The sequence below is a fragment of the Neovison vison genome, chromosome 5, assembly GCF_020171115.1.
Source record: "Neovison vison isolate M4711 chromosome 5, ASM_NN_V1, whole genome shotgun sequence".
Taxonomy (NCBI): domain Eukaryota; kingdom Metazoa; phylum Chordata; class Mammalia; order Carnivora; family Mustelidae; genus Neogale; species Neogale vison.
The window spans coordinates 31,361,549-31,384,520 of record NC_058095.1 but is presented as its reverse complement, the minus strand read 5'-3'; the positions used below and the strand labels follow the sequence as shown (position 1 = coordinate 31,384,520).

At 49.8% G+C, this 22,972-nt stretch overlaps 1 protein-coding gene across 1 annotated transcript; it reads right to left on the bottom strand.

Moving 5' to 3' along the window:
• Positions 1–217: 217 nt before the first annotated feature.
• TMEM98 (transmembrane protein 98) lies at positions 218–12,341 on the bottom strand. The gene is made up of 7 exons (XM_044250477.1): positions 12,290–12,341; positions 9,914–10,095; positions 8,259–8,390; positions 7,284–7,317; positions 4,954–5,069; positions 2,541–2,600; positions 218–1,039 (listed from the first exon to the last, which is right to left on the bottom strand). Exons 2-7 carry the CDS (start codon positions 10,042–10,044, stop codon positions 832–834), a joined length of 681 nt encoding a protein of 226 aa, XP_044106412.1. The 5' UTR covers positions 10,045–10,095; positions 12,290–12,341; the 3' UTR covers positions 218–831.
• Positions 12,342–22,972: the final 10,631 nt, after the last annotated feature.

Sequence of the window (22,972 nt, the reverse complement as noted above, 5' to 3'; positions counted from 1 at the left end):
AGCACAGGGAATAAATACATCCTTCATGGATGTTAGTGCTCATGTGGAAACTACTATGGGGGTAATTCTGCCTCAACTCTGAAGGGCCTTTAATGCCTCTTTTTGGGTCATACACACAAGATAGTCTCAGGATTCTTAGGCTCTCTTCCTCCATTCTGGGTTCTCAAATGCGTCCCACCGCACCCCACATATTGAATTCAATAACCACTACTCAACGGAAATCTCAGTGAAAGTTTACTGTCCTCCTAGTGGTAGATAGGTAGAATTGCAGGCACAGGGACAGAAGGGGAAGAATCAACCCCATCATGAGGCTCACTTTCAAAGCCAAACCTGGTTAAGGGAAGGAGGGACTCTGGACGCCTCGGGGGCCCAGGTAGAGGCTACAAATAAATGAACCAGTCCGGGCGAGGGAGTACCACCAGCCCTGTGGAGAGAGACAGCGCCTACTGAGCTCCAGCTGATTTTCTTCTGAAAATGCATGTCAGAGTTGCCTTATCCTCTGATTGTCTACGAGAAGCCAGAGACTCTTGATTTTAACGCGAAACCTTGTGATTTTTAGATGGTGGCTCCATTCTCTTGAAAACACTAGGTGAGCTCAATAAAGCGGCCGCTCCATCAGTTTCTAAAGCTCTGCCGTACAGAGGGTGGCGGTCGTCTCCTCCAACTGTGGTGTTAGACTGCCACTCGCCAGCCACCACGGGCCATTGCAACCGAGACCGCAGCTACGCACAGAGCCTCAGAGAACACCTAACACTACGGGCAGCGGGTGCAGGGCAGGGGATAGGGGAGGCTCCCAGGATCCGAGGAGCCACCCGGGGATGGCAGCAGGCACTAAATGGCCGACTGTTCCTGCAGGAAACCTTCAGGGGCTGGGAGGCCTTTATCTGTCTCAGAAGCCAGGGCTGCTTCTCGAAGGACTTCCAAGTGCTCCTCAGCGGCTGACAAGGACTGGTCAATCCAATCCAGGCCCCCGGTCAGGTGGCAGGCATTCCTGGTCACCAGCACCAGATGGCTGACGGACAGGAGCAGGGCAGTTGTCCTAGAAAAAGCAACGGGATCAGTTTCCCCAGGAAAGGAGGGATTTGGCACCAAAGCCCACGCAGGCGGACGCTAGTCTGGTATGCTCCAAACTGGAGGCCCTTCCCCAGGAGGCTTGGGAATAATTTAAAGACGGTTCCACATGCAAATAAATCTGAGAATGGCTGGTTTCAGCAAGGTTAACTGAAGCCTCCTCTGGGCTTTGAACATGCATGGTAAAGCTTTCAGGAAAGAATACAACGGGGCGTGGCTGGCTAACTTATTTAAGACCGGGGAGCCTATTTTCAGCAGCACACCTGTGAACATCTCCCGGGTCAGGGTTTTGTAGGACAGTACGGATCTGGTCAATTAGACGAGCACATCTCCAACCGCGGCCCGCTACAGACAGGGAAAGCTAGACATACCCCTGCCTGGGGCATCCCTCACGGATTTTGAATCAATAAGGCCCCAGGTGGGTTTACACTGCTCGAAAAACAGAATTTAATTGAAAACCAAATAGAGGAGGAGTGGTTTTTTTTCCCCCTCAGTATTGGAAAATTCACCACAGAATATCATTTATATAGTGAGTGTGCATGTCTGTGGGAACGTATCGCACAGTTCCAGCCTGTGGACACAGCCTGTGGACACAGCTGGGCAGCAGTAGGAGCGGGACAGAAAAGCCAACTGAAGGGGCGCCTGGGTGGCTCAGTTGTTAAACATCTGTCTTCAGCACAGGTCATTGTCCCAGGGTCCTGGGTTTGAGCCCGGCATCACGCTCCCTGCTCGGTGGGGACCCTGCTTCTCCCTCTCCCACTCCCCCTGCTTTGTGTTCCCGCTCTCGCTGTCTCTCTCCGTCAAATAAATAAAATCTTTTTTTAAAAAAATGCAATCTGACACGGGGTGTGAGCCACTGTCTATCTGGCAACCATCACACACAACAGCTCTAGGAAATGGTCATATACATCCAAAAGACAAAAGAATCCCCCTCCCCTTTTTTTAAAAGAGTTTGCACTGGTGGAGAGCACATCATTTCAAAAGCCAAAGGGTGCTCGGTGTACTAGGGGGCGGATCTCGAGAGGGGAGAGGTCCCGGGTTTGTCCCTTGGAAAGGGAACACAGCTTGGGCTTTCCCTTTCTTTCCCCTGGCCCTGCTCCACACCTACCCCACCCACCCGCTGGGCAGCACTCACAGTTGGGGTGTGTCTGCTTCCGGGGTCCAAAGAGCGGAGGCAGCGGGTGAGGGAAATGGGAGGGAGGGAAGTTGCAGACAGGTCTTAGCGTGGCCAGATGTTAAAGTGTAAAAATTCAAAATCTAAGACTGGCTCTGCCTAATCCCAGGTTTCAGGCAGAGTATGGGCCTCTCTCACCATTCACACGGCAATGAACAGTGCCCCAAGCCCGCACAGCTCTGGGAGTCCAGCAAAACAGCGCTCTTCCCAGCAACCCAAACACCGAACCTCACAGATGGGATGGAATGGGGAGCTTCCAGCAGGAGAAGCCCAATGGCCTCTCCACCCCTCTCACCGTGCCTCCAGGAGCTTGGGGTCCAGCGGAGGGTACATCGATCTCACCACATCGTCCACTCTGTGCAGGAGGCAAAACGTTTTCAGAACTTCACTTTCCTTCGGTCCTTTTCCCCATCCTGCCTTCCTCCCTCTCCTTCTTCTCTCCTGATCTTCTTCTCTCCTGATCTTTGTGCCCCCACCTTTAGGGACTTCTTCTCTAACTGCTCTTGCATTGTCCGACAGACATAAACAGAGACTTGTGGTTCAGGTGAGAGAATGTTTTGTTTTCTGGTTTCAAGTCCCCATAGTCTAGAAAGTGTAAGTTCACACATCTCGGGTGATGTTCAAGATATGTTACTAAGTTTAAGAGGCAAGCTGCCGGACGCTATATGAAGTTTGACGGATCCGTTTGCATGAAAATAAGTAGACAAAAGCTATGACATGAAGGACCCAGGTAGCACGCAGGAACACGGACCATTCACTAGTGCCTCCTCCAGGGATTGGGATAGGGTGAAATGAGGGGTTCCTTCGCTTTCCAGATAATCTATTTCTGCAATGTTTTGACTTTTATAAGTACTTTTACTATTGTGTTTTTAAAAACAGTGCAACATTAGGAAAAAACTAGGGGAAAAAAAAACCCTACAAGTTTAATTTGGGTCCAAACTGCTTCATTGGATTTCCTTTCCATTATGGTACAATAGTGGGGTTTTTTTTGTTTTGTTTTGTTTTGTTTTTAAACCAAGTTCAGAAAGGAACTACTATTCATTCCGACTTGCAGGGTTCAAATTTTTCATCTAAATCCTTGCTCCTGGACCAATTGATAGGAAGAAAAAATAATGATGCAATGTTTGATTTTGAAAATAAACATCTGCAACATTCTCGTCTCGGGGCTGAGGGGCTGGTGAGGACATGTGGAGGACTGTGGGCTGCCGTCTTCCCCGGCCCCTTTCTCTGTAGTGTCCCGAAGCTGAAGCCACTCACCTCAAAACTAATATGCTATCACACGATGTGTGGAGGAAATGGAGCAAGAGAAACAAAGGGGACACACAACACACACACACACACACACACACACACAAAATGGCCAGAAGGATAAAGACGTGTAAAGGCAAAAAGACAAAGCAAGGACACAGATTGAATTACAGCACAGAGCATTCTAGAAGTAGTCCAAGGGACTCGGTAGGAGGGCCAGAGTGTGCCCGGTTAGGTATGCCTGCTGAACAACGCCACACCCGCCCTCTCGCACCAGAGCCAACCATCATGGGAAGCATGACAAGGGTCCAGCGGATATGAGCAGTGCAGGATCTCCACCAGCCATGGCGGCCAGTGGAATGCCCGGTGCCTGCCCAGAGCCTGGGCTGGACCGCCTTCTGGCTGGGCTGACACAAGTCCTGTGACCACACCCACCCAGGACAGCTCCAGAGAAAGCCAACAACTGTTCTGGGCTGAGTCCGTCCCCCAGATTCTCTCCCTCCTACTTTCTCAGCTCAACTTAACTCCCGGGACAGAGTTCAAGGGCACCAACTCTTTCATATTCCTTCCTTGGGCTGGCTCTTCGTGATCTACCCGAGGCCATGCAACCAGGAAACCGAGAGCCCCCAGAACTCACAGGGATGCCACCATTCCCACCAGGGATGTGGAGGAACCGCTCTGGTAGTGAGGGGGCCAGACTGATGAAGAGAACATCCTGAGCAGGGAGAACTCCCGACCACGGCACATCCACATACCGGCCACCAGATGGCAGCACAAACTCAGTACCACCCTTCTGTGGAAGAAAAGGGCTTTCTATTTCTCCACAAAGTCAAGCCCAAATGAGGGGGTGTAGTTGTTGACTGCAATCCTGCTGGCTGCCTCCCACATGGGATTTCGCAGACAGCCTGGAATTTGGGAGATCTGAAATGAAGTATGGCTTCACTGTCCCGCACCACCACCCAATCCTGGAGGCTACTGGCTGGGCCATGGTTAGGGCAGTGGGTGACAGGGAGGTAGCAAGGAGTGGGTCCCCAAAACTAGTCTCCAGCACAAATAGGGCAGGGTGGGGCATGGCCCGCAGGTCACTGCATAGAGGGGTGTGGACACCAGTGGGAAATGCGCCTACTGGCCCAGAGCCTGGGAGGGAGGGAAGGCAGGCAGCCCCAGCTCGTATGGGAGCCGCCACAGTAGGATCTGCAGAATGGACTAGAAGCATACTAGTTGCATGCTAAGTTCCCCAAAAAGCCGACTGGAGGAGGCCTGTGGGAGGTGGGGGGAACCATGTGAGACCACCCAGCTTGGTCTCTCAGTACCTAAACCCTCCTGAACGCTCTGTAAATGTCCTGGACATGAGTAACCAAAGTTGTCTGTGTGGTTTCTTTGAGGAGCCTGGCCCACCTGCCATCTCAGCTTCTGACCTCCCCTCCCCCTCACCCCATGGAGTATGGGACCTCACTCACCTGGGGCTGATCCGCTTGGCCACCACGATGATATCACTGACACTGGCTGAGGTCTTCATCTTGGCCCCGGAGCCCATTGTCATGGCAACAAGTTTTTCTGTCAGAGTGTGACAAATCTAACACAGCAGGGAGGAGAGAGGTGAGGAGGGGTGCCCCAGGCTCCCCCAAGAGCATCTGCCACCCCCACAAACAAATATGACCCCTACCTTGGATTCCATCTCATACCCTGGGGCCCCGTAACCTAGTAGGCAAGTTGAGGTCAAAAGCACACAGAGACGAGAGGAGGGAGAGACAGAAGCTGAGAACGAGGCCGGGTGAGGAGGGAGGGGTGGGAACCTCAGACCAGGGTCAGGGTTTCCACTTAGAGAAGTCGGAGCTGAAATAATCTGTCTAAGACAAATCATGTGTTCTAATTCCACCTTCTCATTTCGGGGGAAAAACCCATTTTCTCTCTCTATTCCATCACCTCACGGCTTAGTCTTCCAGAAGGCTAAACCTCTCCCACGGGGCACCCTCAGAAGCACCGCTGGACAAAGGGCAACTGTTCCCTTGAAGTACATCCACCAACAGAGGCACTGAGTTCCACAACTTTCTAGGGTGATACTTAGTACGTCTGTCAAGAGGACTCCGGTGGTGAAAGGGACTTCAAAAAAAGCAGGGAATGGGGCGCCTGGGTAGCTCAGTGAGTTAAAGCCTCTGCCTTCCGCTGGGGTCATGATCTCAGGGTCCTGGGATCGAGCCCTGCATCGGGCTTTCTGCCCAGTGGGGAGCCTGCTTCCCCCTCTCTCTCTGCCTGCCTCTCTGCCTACTTGTGATCTCTGTCTGTCGAATAAATAAATAAAGACAGTTTCTTGCTTTAAAAAAAAAAAGAAAAGAAAAGGCAAGACGGTGACAGGAGGCCTTTATCATCACCCGTCAACAGTGCTGGCCACCCCAAGGTGGAAGGCCACCTCCCTTCCTCACCTCCTTGATGTACTTGTGTCCTTGGCAAATAGGTTCCATGACCTGTCTCATACTCGGAGCTGGAAAGGAGGACAGAAAGGCCAAGGACCACCCAGGAGAGAGCCTCAGCCACAGGGACTGAAGGGCAGGCGGTCAAGCAAAAGAGACGTCCAATCCCAGGGCCGCTCTTTTGATGGGAGACTCTCAGGAGGGGCCATTGATTCCAACCCAGGAGGCATCCTTCCTGCTGCCTTATCCCCCACCTCAGGCTTCATTTACCCTCCCCCTCCAATAGGCAAGCCCAGAGACAAAACCCAGTCCCTCACCCATCCTAGCTGGGAGACAGGAGTGGAATACAGCGTTACTGCTCAAGTCATTAGACCCAACTATCTGTAACCATATCCACACCCAGAGAGCTTCTTAGAATTAAGTAATCCTGGACTCTGTGACAATAATTTCCTATGAGGCACTCCTTTGTCCCCTAAGAGAGACAGCTAAAAAAGAGGAAGGATGAACGACTTTTTTAGCTTGCTTATTATTTATTTTTTTAAAGCCCAACACTGGGTTTGAACTCACAACTCTGAGATCAAGACCTGAGCTGAGATCAAGAGTCCGATGCTCAACCCACTGAGCCACCCAGGAACCCCAAAAATCTTTTTCATATGTTGTACTGAGTGACACTGAAGAAACGATAAAGCTGTCTTTTTGGAAATGTTGAATAATTACTGGACAAAAAGATAAATGTGTAACCGGTTTTCCAAGTTACGGAGATGAAGAACACAACGATATCTGCCATTGGCCAAATATTTCACTATTATTATTATATCAGGCAAGAATTGAAAAACAAATCTTAAAGCTATAAAAATTACCCCAAACTACAAAACCTAGCCAAAATGCAGATTGGATGAAATTTTCCCCCCCAATCGCGGAGGTGACAAGAATGAGAAGGAACCCAACCCGCCTTCAGGTACTCATGGTTTGGATTTTCCAAAACTGATTGTCCCATTCGACAGACTACTGTCTGGGCCAGTGAGGAATGTTCTAGTAAGTGGGTAAGTCCAGACATGGAACTCAATCCGCAAAGGGCTGAGCTCTTTGTTAGTGGAAGAAAGCGCCGGGGGAGGGGTTGGGGAGATGATTGCCCAGTGGCATCACTGTCTCCGGAGGACCAGGCAAAACAAAACCTTTGAAAGGGTCACGAGAGCGCTAAAGTGGGAGTAGAAACAGTAGAAATTCCAAGTGTCAGGTCTGTTTTTAAAAAGCCTCTTGCACGGATTCAGCGCCCTACCTAGAAAGACCCATTTCAACAGTCAGAGCACAGTAGCGCTTTGATGACCACGCCCCCAAGCCCCACCCCCGCTTACGTCATGGGAAATTAAAAGTATTACCTTCAAGATGGCAATGCAGTGGGACATGAGACCCCTGGGGAGACAAGAAGAATCTGTCAGTGCTTCTCTGTCAAGGTCCCCCTCGCTCCCACGACCAGCTCTGCCCCACCATCTAGCTCAGACCCACCTAGACACCACCTAGGAATGCCTCCGGGTTCAACTGAACAAGTCCACCAGCGAAATAAGGAGACACCTTCTTTCCTTCCCCTTCCCCCTCCCACACGCAGCTGCCTCTTCCAGGTTGCGCTCACCTGTCAAGTCATTCTTAGAACTCTGAGCTTCTGACACAGCTCCCTCCAGCCCGTGTGTCCTTCCCCTTATCCTCAGTCTGGTGACCATCTCATCTTTCAAGATCCAGGTCAAAAGGCACCTAATTTGTGGTAGCCTCCATGAAAACCTCCTCCATCTCCCCACCCCAGGCTGCTCTAGAGATTGCCAACACTGTGTGCCCACGGCACCACGCGGAGACCCACTCTCGCTTCGGAGATAGGGTGTTGGAGAATTCTGTCTCTCCCACCAGTTCAGTATCTGTAGTAACTGGCCCAGTGTCCTGCCCATAAGGCCCCCCTCACATCTGCCCAGTGAACGATAAGGGCTCGGAGCAGCATACACGTCTCAACCGGTAGGGGCTCCTTCTGGATGGAGGGGTCCCTGAGGGACCCTGAAGACAAAGGCTTCATCCCTGAAGACTGAGTGCAAACTTCACCCCAGGGATAACCCAGGCACGTTAGGGTCACTTTGCAACTTCTGCCACACACGGGCCTCGGTGTTTCGGTGTACAAAATGGGGAGGGGAAGGGGCACAATCACTGTCATACCATAATCTGATCCCCACCCCCAACAAGAGCAGCAGGAGGGCACAGGGCTCCCGGACACCCAGCAGTGCTTGGCAAAGGAAGCCGGAAAGGGGCACCCAGAGACCCCGTGTGCCATCCTCAGGGGAGTGTAGCAAACAAAACGGTCCCTAAGGCCTTACGAGGCATCTTCAATCCAGTCTTCGTTCTCCAGAATGGCCTCGATGTGAGGGTTGGTAATGACCACATCGTCTAGCTCTAGCTCCGAGGGCTCCGACTGTGTCTCCATGGCACCGATGAGGTCCACAATGGGCCTGGAAGGAAAAGCCCAGGAAAGTGGTTTCAGGATGGGTAGCCGTTGCTGACCCCCCTCCTCACCGAGACCCATGTATTCCCCAAGAGGATGTAGGAAGTTAGAAAGGATGATATTGACCTCATGTCCCGGATCCAGGCCTAACCCTAGTGGGACCGCAGGTGCGGGCAAGACACATGGCTGGAGGCGGGTCGAGGAGGCAGGCTGGGGTGCAAAGAAGAAAAGTGAAGCAGAATGAGAGGAGCCACAAAGAGACGAGCAGAGCCACAGCCATAAATAGAGACGTCTTAGGTCTGCTCCTTCCACACAGAATAACCTACTTTTGAAACTTATTTTTTGGGGGGAGCTCAGGGGGCTCAGTCGGTGATGCACCTGACTCTTGTCTCAGCTCAGGTCTTGATCTTAAGACTGTGAATTCAAGCCCTGTGTTGGCCCTCATGCCCAGCATGGAGCCTACTTAAGAAAAACAAATAACCGTACAAAGCAAAAAAAAACACCTTATTTCCCCTTTAAGCCTACCTTATATGGAGAAGCTGACGTTCTATTACTCAAACCTATCTGGTCTGCAGAAAATCACTCTCGGGAAGGACTGGAGGACGGACGCTGGTCCGCCCGCATAACCCCAGCCCCTCCTCATTCTACAGGAGAAGTAACAACACCTACTTTACAATCAAGTTCTTGACAAACATAGCCTTCCGTTCAATAGCAGAGCTTTTCTGGGTCATATACACAGGCATTTACAAATTATTCACCACTGGTCAGAGACGCTGATAGGATTCAGTAGAGGGGTAAGAGAAACCAAGGGTTAGTTCCCAGGGTTCCTTAGGGGTCTATCAATTAAAACATCCCTAAACGGGGGTGCCTGGGTGGCTCAGTGGGTTAAAGCCTCTGCCTTCGGCTCAGGTCATGATCCCAGGGTCGATCCCAGGGTTCCAGGATCAAGCCCCACGTCGGGCTCTCCGCTCAGCAGGGAGCCTGTTTCCCTTCCTCTCTCTCTGCCTCTCGGCCTACTTGTGATCTCTGTCAAATAAATAAAATTTTTAAAAAAACAAAAACAAAATCCCTAAACAGAAAATAGGATCTTGCTGATAAAATCTCTTGCACACAAAAGGCATCAGGAAAAAATCTGTGCCAAGAAGAAGACAGTCCCATGCTGGGATTTCACAAAATCTAGCATCTTGCCACTTCCGTGTGTGGCTGGAGTGCAGGCATGGGATTTCTGCTCCTATGAGTTTGACTGGAAAGACGTCGGGCTTATTCATAGGCCAAGCGAAGTGGCCAGTTCCGAAGAGGTGGCCACATCTTTTGCTAGGTGAACATGTTCAGGGAATTTCTCCTTTGCTCAGGGACATTGCTGAAGCTCTAAGTTCTCTCTTGGAAAGGAAGCCTTCAAGTACCATTTTAGAGACAAAAAACTGAGCTGGAGTTGCCCGGTGCCAAACCTCTTGGGCCCCTCTCCTTTCTGGTTGCTGGAGCCCCTGGAGGAGCCCACCTCTCCTCCTTGCCCTCCCTGGGCGCACTCACTTGGAATCATAGCGCTGCAGCAGATCCCGAGGCCGGCAATACCGCTGCCTACAAACCACCACCAACGCTGCAAACGAGGCCAGGAAGATGGTGGCCAGCACACCTATGGCGACAATCACCACAGTCTCCATGCTTCTGGGTGGCTCCCTCCGTCCCCGTCACATGCCCAGCGTGGGCTCAATCTTAGAAGACACAAGGGCAGAGGAGGCCTTGGTAACATAGTAGCGAAAGAGAGTGGGGCAGTGGGGGTCTTACTTGCTGGGGGGGGGGCAGAGCAGAGAGCCATGTCCCCCCAAGTCACCTGCAGAGACCAAGTTACCTGCTGGGGGAGGAGGGCACAGAGAGCCAGGTTCCCACTCCAGAGACCCAAGGGCCTAAACAGAATCAAGATGCATTTTATGTCCTGCCCCCAATTTACCTTTTGTTTAATTAAGAGTTTGCCACCTGCTGGACCAGGATGGCCTTTTAAACCTGGACAGAAGGACACATTTTAAAGAGCACTATTGTTTCACAGCTCCACGGAGTGCAGGAGAGAATATTCTCCCAAGAAGGGAAGGATGGCATTTACTGAGAATCTCCACCGTGCCAGATACTTTGTGTGTTAACCCTGAGGTAGGTATTAATATCCCCATTTTACAGGTGAGAAAACTGAGGTTCAGGGAAGTTCAGTAATTTGTCTAAGTTTCTGTAGTCAGAAAGTAGAAATCCATCCACCTCAATTGAGATGGGCATTCACCTCCCTTTCCCTTTCTAAGGAGGGAAGAAGATTCTAAAAATTCTGGAAAGGGATCTGACTGTCAGTTTCAGTGTTGGAAACTTAACAAATGGTGTTAAAGTGTTCTTTGCCTACTGCCTGTTTTCACTCAGGAGGTTCTTCCACACCTATGTTAGACTCCCGCAGAGGAACGGGCACCTAAGAAAAGTATATACTCATTGCAGGTTCCTACTTCTGTTTCTTTGAGCAAGTCTCTTCCCCTGTCTGGGCTTTAATTTTTCCACCTGCAAAAGAGGGGCTTTGATCTAGGAATCCAGGACGATGGACTTATTCTACACTACATGTCTCCAAGGGTCCAAATGTTCCCAACTGTCATTCAATAAGCATTTATTGGTCATCTGCTAGGCACCGAGGACTAGGCAGGATTCCGAAGACTACAGATAAATCAGACATGGACCCCACACCCTGAGGAGGGAGAAAGAGGAAGACAGGCAGACAAATGTTTGCTGCTTGCTTGTCAACCTCTTCTCTGGCTCCTCAATTCCCTGTGTCTATGCTACATGGCAGGGTACACAGACTAGAGACAGCCGTGCTTGCAACTGTGCTTGCAGGCTAACTGCCTGCTTTGCAGGGCAGATGACATCTGATCTGGGTTTTGAAGGATGAGTAGGAGTTTGCTGGGTGGACAGCATGCCAACGTGGTTGGCTCAAAGTGCCCAGGAGGCCTTTCTCAAAGGTTCCACAGAGCAGCTGCTCTACCATCTCAAACTCACATGCTCAGGGGGGTGAGAAGGTTAGGGTCTGTCTCTTTCATTTCTGCATCTCCCCTGGGGGTTGGAGGAGGCAGGAGGTAATTCTCAGGGTCTGCTCAAGTTCTCCAGATGTGTGTCTCTACACCTTCCCTCCTAAAGAGCTACCTCCTTTAGGCCTTTTTCTTTCCTTTTCTCATTTCTGTGTCTCTGTCTCTGTATCTCTCCATTTCCCCCTCTAGACATGTTACTCCCTCCCCAGTCTTCCCTTTCCCCTCCCCCAGCACCACGGGCCTCCAAGACCACCCGCTTTGTTTCCTCTCTTCCTGCAGACACTTGAGTATGTTTCTCTGAAGCGGAGGAGCTCTCTTAGTTTTCGCTGCCTTACTCCGTGATTTGTCCGTATGAGTCTTTGTGTGTTTTTCTTCTTTTGTGTGTGTTTCAGGATGAGTTTTTGTCTCTTCTTTGTATAAGCTTGGGTAGGTCTCGTTTCTTGAAGTGTGTGTGTGTGTGTGTGTGTGTCCCACCCCTTCTCCGCTATAGAATTCGAAATCCACCAGGATGTGCGTGTGCGTGTGTCCCACCTCCTTCTCCTCCATGGAGTTCTAAATCTACCCGGATAAAATAGCCCCAAGCCCCTGCCACGCGAACAGCCGCCCCAACACCCAGGTCGGAGGAAGGGACCCCCACCGGGCCTGGTGCTGGGCTCGCAGGGCTCCCACGCGCGCAGCTGTAACTTTGCCCAACTTTCGCGCGGCCGGGCTGCGCCGCACGGGCTCTGCGGCCCCAACAAAGGGGCGGCCGCCCTCCCCCCGACCTCCCAGTCATCAGCCCCGATCTCCAGCTCCCCCGCCCCCGACGCGCCTGGCACCCCGACTCCCGCGGTACCCGGACGCGGCGAGGCCCACCCACCTCAGGCCGCGGCCGCAGGACGCATTCGGGGGCGCTCCGGCCGCCGGGCCCCCGCCGATAGCAAAGTCCGGGCGCGGGACTCGCGGGCGGCTCCTGCGAGCGGGGCATGCCGGGAAGGAGCTGGGCTGTCCGAAGGAATCAAGATAAAGTCCCCGGGCGCCAAACCCCCAGGTGGGGGCTGGGGGCGCATCCAAATCCCCCGCTACCAGGCACCGCCGTCCCCGCCAGGCTCGGGGCGGGCCGGGGGTTGGGGCGGAGGGAGGCCTGGCAGGGGGGAGGCCCTCCCTTAGCCCCCCAGCAGGCGCTCCTCGATCCCCCTGCCCCCGGGTCCTTGCCACCCCACACCCCTGCGAGCTGGCCGTCCGGTGGGGGCTGCAGAGACTGAGCCCATTCCACAGTGGGCTGGCCGGGCAGCCAGTCCGCTCTTAACATGCTGTGGGCTTCAATCCTAGCTCTGTCACGCACTAGCAGTGGACAGCTTATTTCACTGTCCTTGGTTTCCTCATCTGTAAAGTGGGACCGCTACTTGTAGGCATGCTCAGAGCTGCCTGACCCCGGGCAGCACACTGGACAGCCTCACGCACGCACACAGGGCACACAAGCAGGCCCACCCCAAACAGTTGCTGTGCCAGGGACAAGCATAGAAATACAGGACCCTGGCTGGCTGGCCTGCTGCTTCTATTTGCACTTGCCTCTAAGGACCCAGGGAACTCCTGTAATTTCTTCACAGCCCCCTCTGCAAACAGCCATCCCTTGGCCATTGCTCTGGGGTACAGATGCCCACACCAAGAGGTACAAGAAGCCTTGAAGGCTGGAGGCTCTGGAAACAGGCTGGGGCTTTGGGGGTAGACCCTTTTCTCCAGAGTCCAGTGAGCCAGGAGCATGGTTTAGAGGAGACAGGACGGCAGTGAAGCCAATTAAAGCCTGGGGCTTAAGGCACAGACCCAATCAACCAACCTAAGGTAAGTTCTGGTGACAAGTATCAAAGGGGGCGCACCAGGTCCTGGGCAACTCTATGCTAAGCCACGTGCAGCCCACAGAGGTGTTTCGGGTTTTGTTCTTGTTCTTGTTGATTTTCCCTGACTTACAGTTAAAAAAAAAAATTAAACTAGTTTCCCACATTTTAAAAAATCAAGAATTTCACTTGCACCTACAGATTTCCAGCGTCTCTGGGTAATTCATAAGCTCTCTCAAAATGCAGCCCACATTCATTTGGGAGTAACAGTAAGTAGGAGAGGGGCAGCTGCTATCCCCAGGCCTGCTCTCCCCGCCACCACCATCCCACTGCATACATTGCCCACTGCTCGGGCATTCACAGCTCAGCTGTTTTGTTGAGAGCCCGGCTGAGTGAGCAGCCATGGTTTCTCACTACTGGCACTTAAGGACCGGAAGGCTGAGGGATGATTTTGCTACCCTCTAAAGTGCTTTCGTGGAGAAACTATGGCAGGGAGCAAGCATTCCTGTCCCTTTCCTGAGTCCTTCTAGCTGGACTAAGAATCAAATTGCCATAAAACCTTAACAAGAGAAAATCAAATTTAATCGCATACATATAGGGAATCCACACAGTCATGGAAATTCCCAAGACAGTCAGGCAAAATGAAGTATATGTCCTTCTGAACTAAGGAGAAGGGGCTAGAGGTCTGGGACTTAAGAGGAAAGAAATGTAATTCATAGGGCAATCAGAAGAGGAGATGTTTGGTGACCAGATGTTTGCCTGGCCACGCAGATCGGTCATTCAGATAAAATTTATCTTTGAGGGGTGCCTGGGTGGTGCAGTTAAGTGTCCGACTCTTGGTTTTGGGTCAGGTCATGATCTCAGAGTGTGGGATGGAGCCCAGGGTCGGGTTCTACACTCACCATGGAGTCTGCTTGAGATTCTCCCTCCCTCTCCCTCTGTCCACTCCCTCCTACCCCTGACTCATGCGTGTGCTCTCTCTCTCTCTCTCTCTCAATCCCCCTCTAAAATAAATAAATGTATCTTTTATTTTTTTAAATTATTTTATTTATTTATTTGACAGACGAAGATCACAAGTAGGCAGAGAGGCAGGCAGAGAGAGAGGAAGGGAAGCAGGTTCCCTGCCAAGCAGAGAGCCTGATGTGGGGCTCAAACCCAGGACCCGGGATCATGACCCAAGCCGAAGGCAGAGGCTTTAACCCACTGAGCCACCCAGGCACCCAAATAAATGCATCTTTTTAAAAATTGTCTGTACTAACAACCTTATTCTGGAGAGACCTTCCGATTTAGATTCTTCTGTGTAGTTAAGAAAGGGACAAAGTTTTCTCTTGAGACCACAGGGTCTCAATTGTCTTCAGCTCAAAATAATGCAAATGCCAAAGTGGCACATTGTGGGGGGAATCTCAAACCCCTTCAGCTCAATCTGTTAAGGAAAGTGGGCTTACAGCAAAGCAGCAAGCATCAGTATGGGTGACTGGGGACATTAAATGTTTCCATTTTCTTGCAAATACTCTGAGAAGAATGGAGTGCTATTTTTGCTTTGGGTGATTCAGACATATGGTGGCCTTGAGGTAAAGAAGCTAAACCACATGATAAAGAAGATGTGAGATATAGATAGATATAGACAGATATAGATATAGACAGATACAGATATATATGTGTATATATATAATGGAATATGACTCAGCCATAAAAAGGAATGAAATCTTGCCATTTGCAACAACATGGAGGACATAATGCTAAGTGAAGTAGTCAGAGAGAGAGACGAATATATGATTTTGCACACAGGTGGAATTTAAGCAACAACAAAAATGAACAAAGAAATAAAAGAGACCATAAAACAGACTTTTTTTAAAAAATATTTTATTTATTTATTTGACACAGAGAGAGAGAGTACAAGCGGGGGAGTGGCAGGGAGAGGGAGAAGCAGGCTCCCGTAGAGCAGGAAGCCTGACATGGGGCTCGATCCCAGGACTGTGGGATCACGACCTGAGCCAAAGGCAGATGGTTAACCAACTGAGCCACCCAGACGCCCCCACAAAACAGACTCTTAAATATAGAGAACAAACTGACAGTTACCAGAGGGGAATGTGGGGTGACCCGATCAGGTGGAGGAGGGTGGGGGGCTGTGCAGGAATCTGAGGCAGAACAAAGGAGACAGCAGTTTATTGAAGACGACACAAGGGAGCGGAGCAGGACAGTCTTCCAGGGGGCAGCATTGGGGGCTGAAGCTAAGGGGGAATGTGAGGAGGTATGGGAACGAATGGTATTTTCCTTTTCTGGTACCTGTGTGCAGGTGTAAGTAGCCCATTGGTCAGCTGGGGCTTATGGCTATTTTTTTTTAAATTTATCCATTTATTTGAGGGAGGGAGGCAGAGGGAGAGAATCTTCAAGCAGACTCCCCGCTGAGCATGGAGCCCAACTTGAGGCTCTATCCCATGACCCTGAGATCATGACCTGAGCCAAAACCGGGAGTGGAACGCTTACCCCACTGAGCCACCCAGGCGTCCAAGCTTATGGCTATTCTGAGGTGGATCCCCTGATGGGCCTGTCTGTGCTCAGCCCAGAGGTCACTGCGGCCCTTCTACCTCACTCGGCTTCCACTGCTCACGTCAGTTGCCTAAAAGCAGCTTCTGAAGGGAGGTGGGTGGGGCCCGTGGGTGGAATAGGTGGTGGGGATTAAGATTATGCTCATGGTGATGAGCACGGAGTACTATATGGAATCGTTGATTCACTGTATTGTACACCTGGAATATAACATTGTATGTTTCTTATATTGGAATTTAAAAAGAAGAAAGAGAAGGGGGTGGGAAGGGGAGGAGGGGGAGGAGGGGGAGGTGGGGGAGAAGAAAAGGTGGTGATAGTTGTGGTGGTGTGGAGGAGGAGGAGGAGGAAGGGGGAGGGGGAGGGGGAGAAGGAGAAGAAAAGAAGGCAGAAAAAAGAAGCTAAACCACATGATCTCTTGTGGCCTCTTTTGGGTGTCAGCGAGAAAGAAATATTCCTCTGTTCAGAATTCTTCTAGCTGGACTAAGAATTCAATTTACATAAGACAAATTAACAGGAGAAAGTCGAATTTACTATCCTGTGTCTGGGGAATCCACACAGACATGAAGTTCCAAAGACAGGTAACACAACGAACAGGTGTCATTTTCATGTGTACGTCTTCTGTGAGAAGGATCGGGGTCTGGGGATGCAAAGGGGAGGAAGGCCATGGGCCTGAAAGTGAGAAGAGACGCTTGGAACGCAGAAATCGCCCTGTTATGCACACCAGTTTCTTAGGTAAAAACCAATCTCTTTAATAGCTCTCTTCCTGGTACAGGCTCTCCTTTCCAATATAAATTTAGACGGTTGAGGGGGAGGTAAAGAACTTTTCCTGAATCTGCTGGGTTTGGATTGCTTTTAACTCACTCGAAATAATCTTCATGCCAAAGTGGCCCATCTCGGGGTGGCCTGCTCTGGGCCCCGACACAGGTCTTAGGATTTTATGACTCTTGTAGGAGAAATATAAAAGAAAACGTCAACCTTGGGGAGTTTATAACACAAGTGGGAAAGACCCAAGGGGAGCAGAATTTGTCATCCCAAAATATGCCTCTTTGGCATAGGGATTAATTTAGGCTGCGTATGTTTAAGAAATAGCAGACACAGGAGACACTCTGAAAACTAACTAGAAATTACCCTTTTGTAAAAGAAACATACATTTGTAAGGGAAATCTCCATTTGTTTGGGGGTTGTTTGTTGTTTTATTTTTTGACTACGGACAATATTTTTTACTGATGATACATAATAAAGTAGGGTTCCCCAAGCCCCTCCCCTTCTTCTAGGGGTCTGGGTTGGAAACTGTATAGAGGTCAGGAGGTTCTCAGTGTGTCAGGGGATGAGTTGGGGCAAGAACTCCCCAGCAGCTGAGGGTCTCTCTCTTCCTCTTGCTCTTCCTGGAGCTGGTGGTCCAAGGGGCTCTTACTCCTTGGAGGCCATGTGGACCACAAGGTCCACCACCTGGTTGCTATAGCCAAATTCTTTGTCATACCATACCATGAAATGAGCTTGACACAGTGGTCAACTGAGGGCAGTGCCAGCCCCAGCATTGAAGGTGGAAGAGTGGGTGTCACTGTTAAAGTTGCAGGAGACAACCTGTTCTCACTGTAGCCTAGAATGCCCTTGAGGAGGCCCTCTGATGCTGGCTTCACCCTCATATTTGGCAGCTTTCTCCAGGCAGCAGGTCAGATCCATGATTGACACATTGTGGCTGGGGACATGGAAGTCCACACCAGTGAACTTTCCATTTAGCTCACTGGGATAGGTAAGGGGATGACATTACCTACAACTTTGGTGGCACCAGTAGAAGCAGGAATGATATTCTGGCAGATCATTGGACATCATGCCACAGCTTCCCGGAGGAGCCATCCATGGTCTTCTGTGTGGCAGTGATGGCAAAGAATGTGGTCAAGGACTGTCGTCAGGGAGGACCTTGGCCAGAGGGGCCAAGCAGTTGGCGGTGCAGGAGGCATTGCTGACAATCTTGGGGGTGTGGTCATACTTCTCATGGCTCATGCCCATCAGAGACAAGGGACATCAGCAGACGAGGCAGAAATGATGAACCTTCTGGCCCCACCCTTCAAGTGAGCCCCAGACTTCTCCATGGTGGTGAAGACCCCCAGTGGACTCCACAACATACTCAGCACCAGTATCGCCCCGTTTGATGTTGACAGGCTCTGGCTCCTGGAAGATGGAGATGGACTTTCTGTTGGTCAGTGTCCTGTTCTCAGCCTTGACTACGCCACTGAATTTGCCATGGGTGGAATCATACTGGAACATGTAGATTATGTAGTAATGAGATTATGTAGCGACAATATCCACTTTGTCAGAGTTTGGGTGCCTGGGTGGCTCAGTCAGTTAAGTGTCCAACTCTTGATCTCAGCTCAGGGCTGAGTGTAAGCCCCACATTGGGCTCCATGCCCAACTTTAAAAACAAACAAAACAACAACAACAACAACAAAAACTAGGGGTACCTAGGTGGCTCAGATGGTTGGGTGTCTGCCTTCAGCTCAGGTCATGATTTCCAGGTGCTGGGATAGAGCCCCATATCAGGCTCCCTGCTAGCTCAGCAGGGAGCCTGTTCTCCCTCTCCCCTTGCTTGTGTGTTCTCTCTGTCTCTCTCTCAAATGAATAAATAAAATCTTTTAAAATTTTTTTTAAAAATCCATTTTGCCAGAGTCAAAAGTAGCCCTGGTGACCAGACACCCAATATGACCAAATCTGTTTACTCTAACCTTTACCATCATGTCTCTGGGACATGGCTGTCACTGCTGTCAGTCAGATGGGGAGGAACAGAGAGCCAGGAAATCTCCATTTATAAGGGTGTTCTCTCTGTCCCAGGAAGAGAAGAGGATTCTAAATCTATAAAAAATTCTTATCACCAGCTTAAATTTGCATAATATACCCTTGTTTACTGTGCTTTTATAGGTAACCTCCCATAAGTGGTCTGGCTCCTGCCCACTCCAACACATTTCTTTTGTATTTTTTTTTAAGATTTTATTATTTATTTGAGATAGAGAGAAGCGGGGAGAGGAGGTGGGTAGAGGGGCGAGCAGACTCCCTGCTGATTAGAGAGCCTGATGCCCAGGATCCTGAGACCATGACCTAAGGAGAAGTCAGACCCTTAACCAGTTGAGTCACCCAGGCGCTCCTCATTTCTTTGATCTTTAGCTGGAGGTGATATTTAAGGGGGTGGCTTGGGCCCTTTCTGGGAGTTACTCAGTTTTCCTGGGTGTCTCTTATGTGTACAGGAGGTATACACGTTGTTAAACTTCTGTTTGTTTTTCTCCTATTAATCTTTTTATTACATAGGGGTCTCAAGCAAGAATTTAGAAGTAGAGGAAAAATTATTTTTCCTCCGTTATAAGACCAAAACAAAAAATGGCGTGAATGCCCCCAATTAAGCACCCACTACTCAGTTGCTGGGAAGACAGGATAGTACTAAGGCTGTGCCTTTACTAGTCCCCTCTTTCCCATCATTCTGGCAACTCCTGCTGTCCCAGTGCCCCTTGAAGTCTCCCTAGACTGATCTGAGATAAACACTCAGTGTTCTTACTTGCAAGCAATCGAAACTGATTACCCCATGCAGAAAGGAGACTTGTTGAAATGATAGGATCAGCAGGAAACAACAGACCCAGATTAGGAAGTGGGCAGGTACCACAAGGGCTCCAGGGGCTGGGTGCAATGACCCTGAAATAATTGTGACCCTCCCTTCAACTTTACCTTTCTTTCCATATTCAAAGTTGTGAGCAGGAATTCACCCCGTCTGTCTCCTGGGTGGGAGGTGAGGCATGGGCAGTACCCTTCCTTCTGGTACATCTGCATGCAGGGGGATTTCCCCAGCAAAGGTAAGAGGGAAGGTTACTGGACCGCTCCTCGAAATTTGAGCACCCTATACAGATTAACGGGGCAAAAAATAAAATTTCATTTCATATTTAGGGAGAGTCCACATAAACATGAAAATTCCAAAGACAGTCAAGCAAATTGAGGTATACACCTCTTTCTGAACTGAGGAGGAAGGGGTAGGAGTCTAGAACTTTACAGGGAAAGAATGAAATTCTTTCATACATGTTTGGTAAACAAATGTTTGGGCCATTCAGAAACAGTGGCACATGGAGGACTTTGATCAAACAGGCCTTGCCAGGCTCCTCCCTGTCTACCATACCCAGTTCATATCATAATGTAGCTAACTATGTTGCTAGCTCTCTTCTTGGTAGATCCTTTATCTAAATTCATTTTAGGCAGTTGAGGGAAAATAAAGAGATTTCCTGAGTCTGCTGGGCCTCGAAGTCAAGCCCAGTACCTGGTGACAGAACGTGGGGAGGAGCCCAGCTTTTCCTCTAGACTAAACCAAATCCCAGCGACGGGAGGAGGCGGCTAGGCAAAGCCGGAGACATCAGGACCCTCTCAGATTCCCTGAGCGCAGTCAACTCCCAGAGGGCAGCGGACAGACTGGAACCTCACTCAGCTCTTGTGGCAGTTGGGTCGACAAATCCCCAGGACAACCGTAGCCTGGAAGAGGCTTGTGTCACTAGCCAGCATTTGTCCAAACCCTAATGGGGTTGGGGGAATACCCAAACCTATCTTAGGATGCTTGCCCTGAATCCCCCGGATCGCAGGAACCCAGCAGAGAAGCCCTGGTCCGAGCCAAGATTGCCCGATTGCCCTCAGTGCCCAGGCAGCCCACCTCAGCAGCAGCCTCTCCATCCCCATCCTCCATTCATCTCCATTCACTTTTCTACCTGCTTCAATCTGCTTGATGCCTGCCTTGCGCCAGAGAGTGGACTTCTCAAGGTCATGGTGACCTCCAGGACTCCAAATGCAGTGAATGTCCGTGTCTCCTTTTAACACTCTCCTCAGAAGGGTTCACAGCAGCCTAGACCACTCTCTCTCTTCTCGGCTTCCAGAGCACCACCCTCTTCTGATTTCTCAGATTTCTCCTCCTTGGTGTGTCTGTTCTCCACCCTTTGATTCTAAATACTAGGATTTCTTTCACCTTGGTTCTGAAGTCTTCTGTCTCCCATATCACCCCATCTTCCTAGGGGATCATACCCATGCCTGCTGATTTATATACATCACGTTTTATGCTAATGATGCCCAAATCTGTAGCTTTGGCCCAGTCCTTTCTATTGGGCATCCGTTGGCAGGTTTCCCTAGTATTGAAAACTGAACTTGTCCAGAATGGAATTCTCAAGGGTCCCCTCTCCCAAAACACCTGTCCTCCTTCCTCTAGGCTTCTCCATCTCTGCAGCTGGCACCACTGTCCACCACACCACACTGCTCAAGCCCCAAACTGAGGAAGCATCACCATTTCCTCACTGCTCACATCCTTCCTGTTAGCAAATTGTATTGATTCTATCTCAGATTCATTTCAGATCTCTTCACTTCTCCCCATCTTGACCACCCACACTCATGCGGGCCATCGTCATCTCTCTACTAAACCCATACAAAGTATTTCTAACTGATCTTCCTTCCTATTGGCATACACTCCAATCTATTCTTGACAGCCGCAGTGATGGAAATGTTCTGTAACTTAACCTGGGCATATAGACGTAAAACTCTGAGGGGTGTTCAGATTTGTACACTTTACTGGGGGATAAACCTCAACAACAAAAACAAAAAAGTGAACAAGACATCAGTTCCCCAGTTAATCGTGGCTTCACACGATCTTTGGAATAAAATCAATCCTGAGGGACTTGGCTCCAGCTTTTCCCACCAACCTTATCTCCTACTGTACATCTCCCTTGCTTGCTAGAAAACCCAGCTTCCTTGGCTTTCATTAATTTTCTTTAACAAGTTAAATCTTTCCTGCCTGCCTCAGGACCTTTGCTCAGGCTGTTCCCTCCACCCAGAATCCTTTACCATGCCTAGCTCCTTTCTTCCCTCACATCACCTATCCAGGCTTACCCAGATCACCACGTCTAAAGTGTATCAGCCCATTTATTCTTCCTGATCCTACAGTATTGTATCTTTAAAATGCTATTTTTATAACACTACAATGTTTTTCTGTACTTGGGACTAGGGTCTACATTTGACAGACCTTCATTATACCCATCCTGTTATGCTAAGTGCTATATAGATAACCAATACCATGAGGCTTCTACTCAAAGAACAACAACAACAAAAATCCCTCTTTTTTTGTTGTTCTTTTAAATCTGTAGAGGTGCTATTAAAAAAAAAAAGTCATCAGTTCATTCTAGGGCAGCAGCCTCCACCATGGCACTGAAGATGGCAGAGACAAGAGATCGTGAGTACACGGCATGATGGGGTAAATGGTGTCCTCCAGAAAGATAGGTAAGTTCAAGTGGGAGAAGCAGGCCTCAGAAAAATTTAAAGCCATAAACAACAAGCATAACACTCATAGCACAAGAGAAAATGCCTTTCTTTCCTTATTTATTTATTTATTTATACAAATTAAGTCAGAGGCTAAAAACACAGGACTCAGAGACCAGGTGTGTAGCACCAAGATTCCTATTGTTAACAGGTATCTATCAGATACCTTGTTTTCCGACTCGGTCCTCTGACCCCTCTGATTATTTTTGACAAATGCAATCCTTCCAACAGCAGAGCCATTCAGAACACTTCCTTTATACAAAAGCTCTCCCAAGAGGATCTCTGCTTAACTGCTCCAAGGATCTCTCTGCTGGTGATGGCTCTTCGGTGGTTGGAGAAAGACAGTCTGACCGCCTCCAGGCTAACCTGTTCCAGCAGCCAGTCCTCCAGAGAGCCCAGTGCATCCAAGATCCAGGAGTATCCGCTGAAGTCTGGGTGAGTCTGGGACAGAATTGGCACATGTATAAGACAGAGAAGTGAAGGCTTCCCAAAGTAAGCAATTTATGGTCTAACCCAGCACCCATGCCTTTCATGGATTGGGTGCACGTGTGGAGCCACAGGACACCCCCCGGAGGTACAATGGTAGGAACACGGTGAAAGAAATTAGGCCCTTGTACCTATCAACTGTCTGAGGAAGACCAGGAAGGGGGAATTCGGAGTTGGTGAGAAAGATTGCCCTTATCTGTAGAATACGGTATAACTCAGGTCACTTAAATTTTGTGCCTCGGTTTTTCCCAACAGAAGCAGAGTTAACATCCAAGACCTTTGGAAGATGGAAAATATAATTTTAGAGTAGACGTGCACACTCGATACCTCACATTAGTGAGCATTTTGTTTTAACACTTCTCAATTTGCCACCT

Coding starts and splice junctions, on each gene's coding strand:
- TMEM98 (XM_044250477.1), bottom strand. CDS start 10,044: ATGGAGACTGTGGTGATTGTCGCCATAGGTGTGCTGGCCACCATCTTC. Junction 8,391..9,913: donor CTGCAGCGCTATGATTCCAA/GTGAGTGCGCCC, acceptor TTTTCCTTCCAG/GCCCATTGTGGACCTCATCG. Junction 5,070..7,283: donor ACTGCATTGCCATCTTGAAG/GTAATACTTTTA, acceptor CTGCTGTGTTAG/ATTTGTCACACTCTGACAGA.